This window comes from Histoplasma capsulatum, assembly GCF_000150115.1.
Source record: "Histoplasma capsulatum G186AR genomic scaffold supercont2.3, whole genome shotgun sequence".
In the NCBI taxonomy this organism is placed as follows: Eukaryota; Fungi; Ascomycota; class Eurotiomycetes; order Onygenales; family Ajellomycetaceae; genus Histoplasma; species Histoplasma capsulatum.
The window spans coordinates 926,355-928,168 of record NW_025544803.1 but is presented as its reverse complement, the minus strand read 5'-3'; the positions used below and the strand labels follow the sequence as shown (position 1 = coordinate 928,168).

Below are 1,814 nucleotides of genomic sequence, written 5' to 3'. Positions count from 1 at the left end.
CATTTCTGCATGGCAGTGAGAGGAAGATATGTTCTGATGACAGAAGAACCACTGAAGCTCAAGAGTATTGACAGTCACTGACAGTATGAGATCTTTATGATCAGTTGAGTTGAACTGCTTGAAGCTGAAGTTCAGTTGCTGTAATGATGTGCATGAATGAGCCAAGCTTAATTGAATTAAGATATGATTCAAAGCATGAAACTCAAAAACAATCTTCTCCTCAATATTGGCATTGATATACCCTGGTTCAAAGAGATATCCCTCTTTGACCTCAACAGCACTAACAGTCACTTGATGAGTAACTGACTCAGTTATCTGAACAGAAATTGTTTGAGCAATTCTGTGATCTGTTAGAACTTTTCTTGAATACATCACAGTTCACAGAAGAGCATACTTCATCTTCAATATGATAATGTGAAAATACAAGAGAAAGCAGAACAGAGTGGTTGTCAGCATTCTTGTGAAATATTTGAAAAAAAAAAAAGGTTTTGATCTTCTGTGAAATGAATTGTGCCCATCTTGATTCTCTAGATGGCTATTTAAAGAAGAGAATAGGCCACAGTTATCATCTCAATAAGTGTGGCTCAGAAGATGATCAGCAGAAATGCAAGCATGACTGTAGCTGTGAAAAAGAAAGATGTGATCTCTGAAAGAATATAAAATCTAGACTGCATCTCTCAAACTATCATTATCATAAACTATCATCTTTATTAAACACCCGCACATCCATCTTACACTTTCCAAACAAAATTTGATTTTTTCAAACAATGGCTGATATCACTTCCATCATCTCTGCACCATCTGATTCTGGCACTGGTGCTGCTAATTCCACCACCTCTGCCTCTCCTCCTCCCATTCCTTCCAACTCTGGTGCTGGCACTGCTAATTCTGCCACCTCCACCCCTTCTCCTTCTGTTTCTTCTGCTTTTGTCTCCTTCATAGCACATCTTTTTCCACCTCATGAAGGATTCAATGATGACTCTATATCTATATATCATCAAAATGAGGATGATGATGCTGATATTGATGATGATGATGATGATGCTGCTGTTGATGATGCTGTTGATGAAGATGAGGCTATAAATGTAATGTGCACTTTAACACTTAGCATCAAGAACTGTCTTCAGCTTGCCAAAGCAATTGTTGACAGAGCTTCTGAAAATATGCATATGATGCTTGTGATCACAGCTTCTCAGATGATGGCAGAAATATATAGAAAGGTGATTGCACACACCACAGTGGTGGTAAACTCTGACAAGTTCCACTCTGAGAAGGATAAACAATTAGAAAAGAATGCTCTTGAGAGTAAGTATCAGAAGCTGTGAAACAGAACAAGTTTTTTGCACTAACTCTGTTAGAATTAACTCATACTGTCACTTGAGTGAGGCAGTCATTTTCAGACCTTCAGTGGGATAAAACTGATGTTTCAGTGGTAGAGGAACCCTTGAATAGATATTATTGACATTGCCACATTGCAGCAACACAGTATATAATAATGCTATATAGACTGGCCGCCGGGACCATGAATTACACATTTGGTTTGGTTTGGTTTGGTCTCAGTCCATTTCTTGGCATGATTTTAGTGGGACCAGGACCAGAATGGGAGTGTAAAGTGACTAGAATTATCAAAACATGAGTGAAATGGGACTAAAAAATCTTGATATTCCATGTAAAGTGACTGACTATCAAAATCAGAACATGATCTGGGACTGATCATGATTTTGACTCAAGTTTGGTCCCATTCTGATGATTATATAATACATCAATCTGATGATATGATTGGTGGAGATATTACCTCTATCTTGCTTAGTGCT

General features: G+C 37.9%; 1 protein-coding gene across 1 annotated transcript; it reads left to right on the top strand.

Moving 5' to 3' along the window:
- Nucleotides 1–767: 767 nt before the first annotated feature.
- Nucleotides 768–1,493, top strand: HCBG_02476 (uncharacterized protein; the record flags this gene model as incomplete). Its single annotated transcript, XM_045429525.1, has 2 exons — nucleotides 768–1,305; nucleotides 1,453–1,493. The coding sequence occupies 2 exons, from the start codon at nucleotides 768–770 to the stop codon at nucleotides 1,491–1,493; spliced, it is 579 nt and encodes a 192-aa protein (XP_045289420.1).
- Between the last annotated feature and the right edge of the window lie 321 nt (nucleotides 1,494–1,814).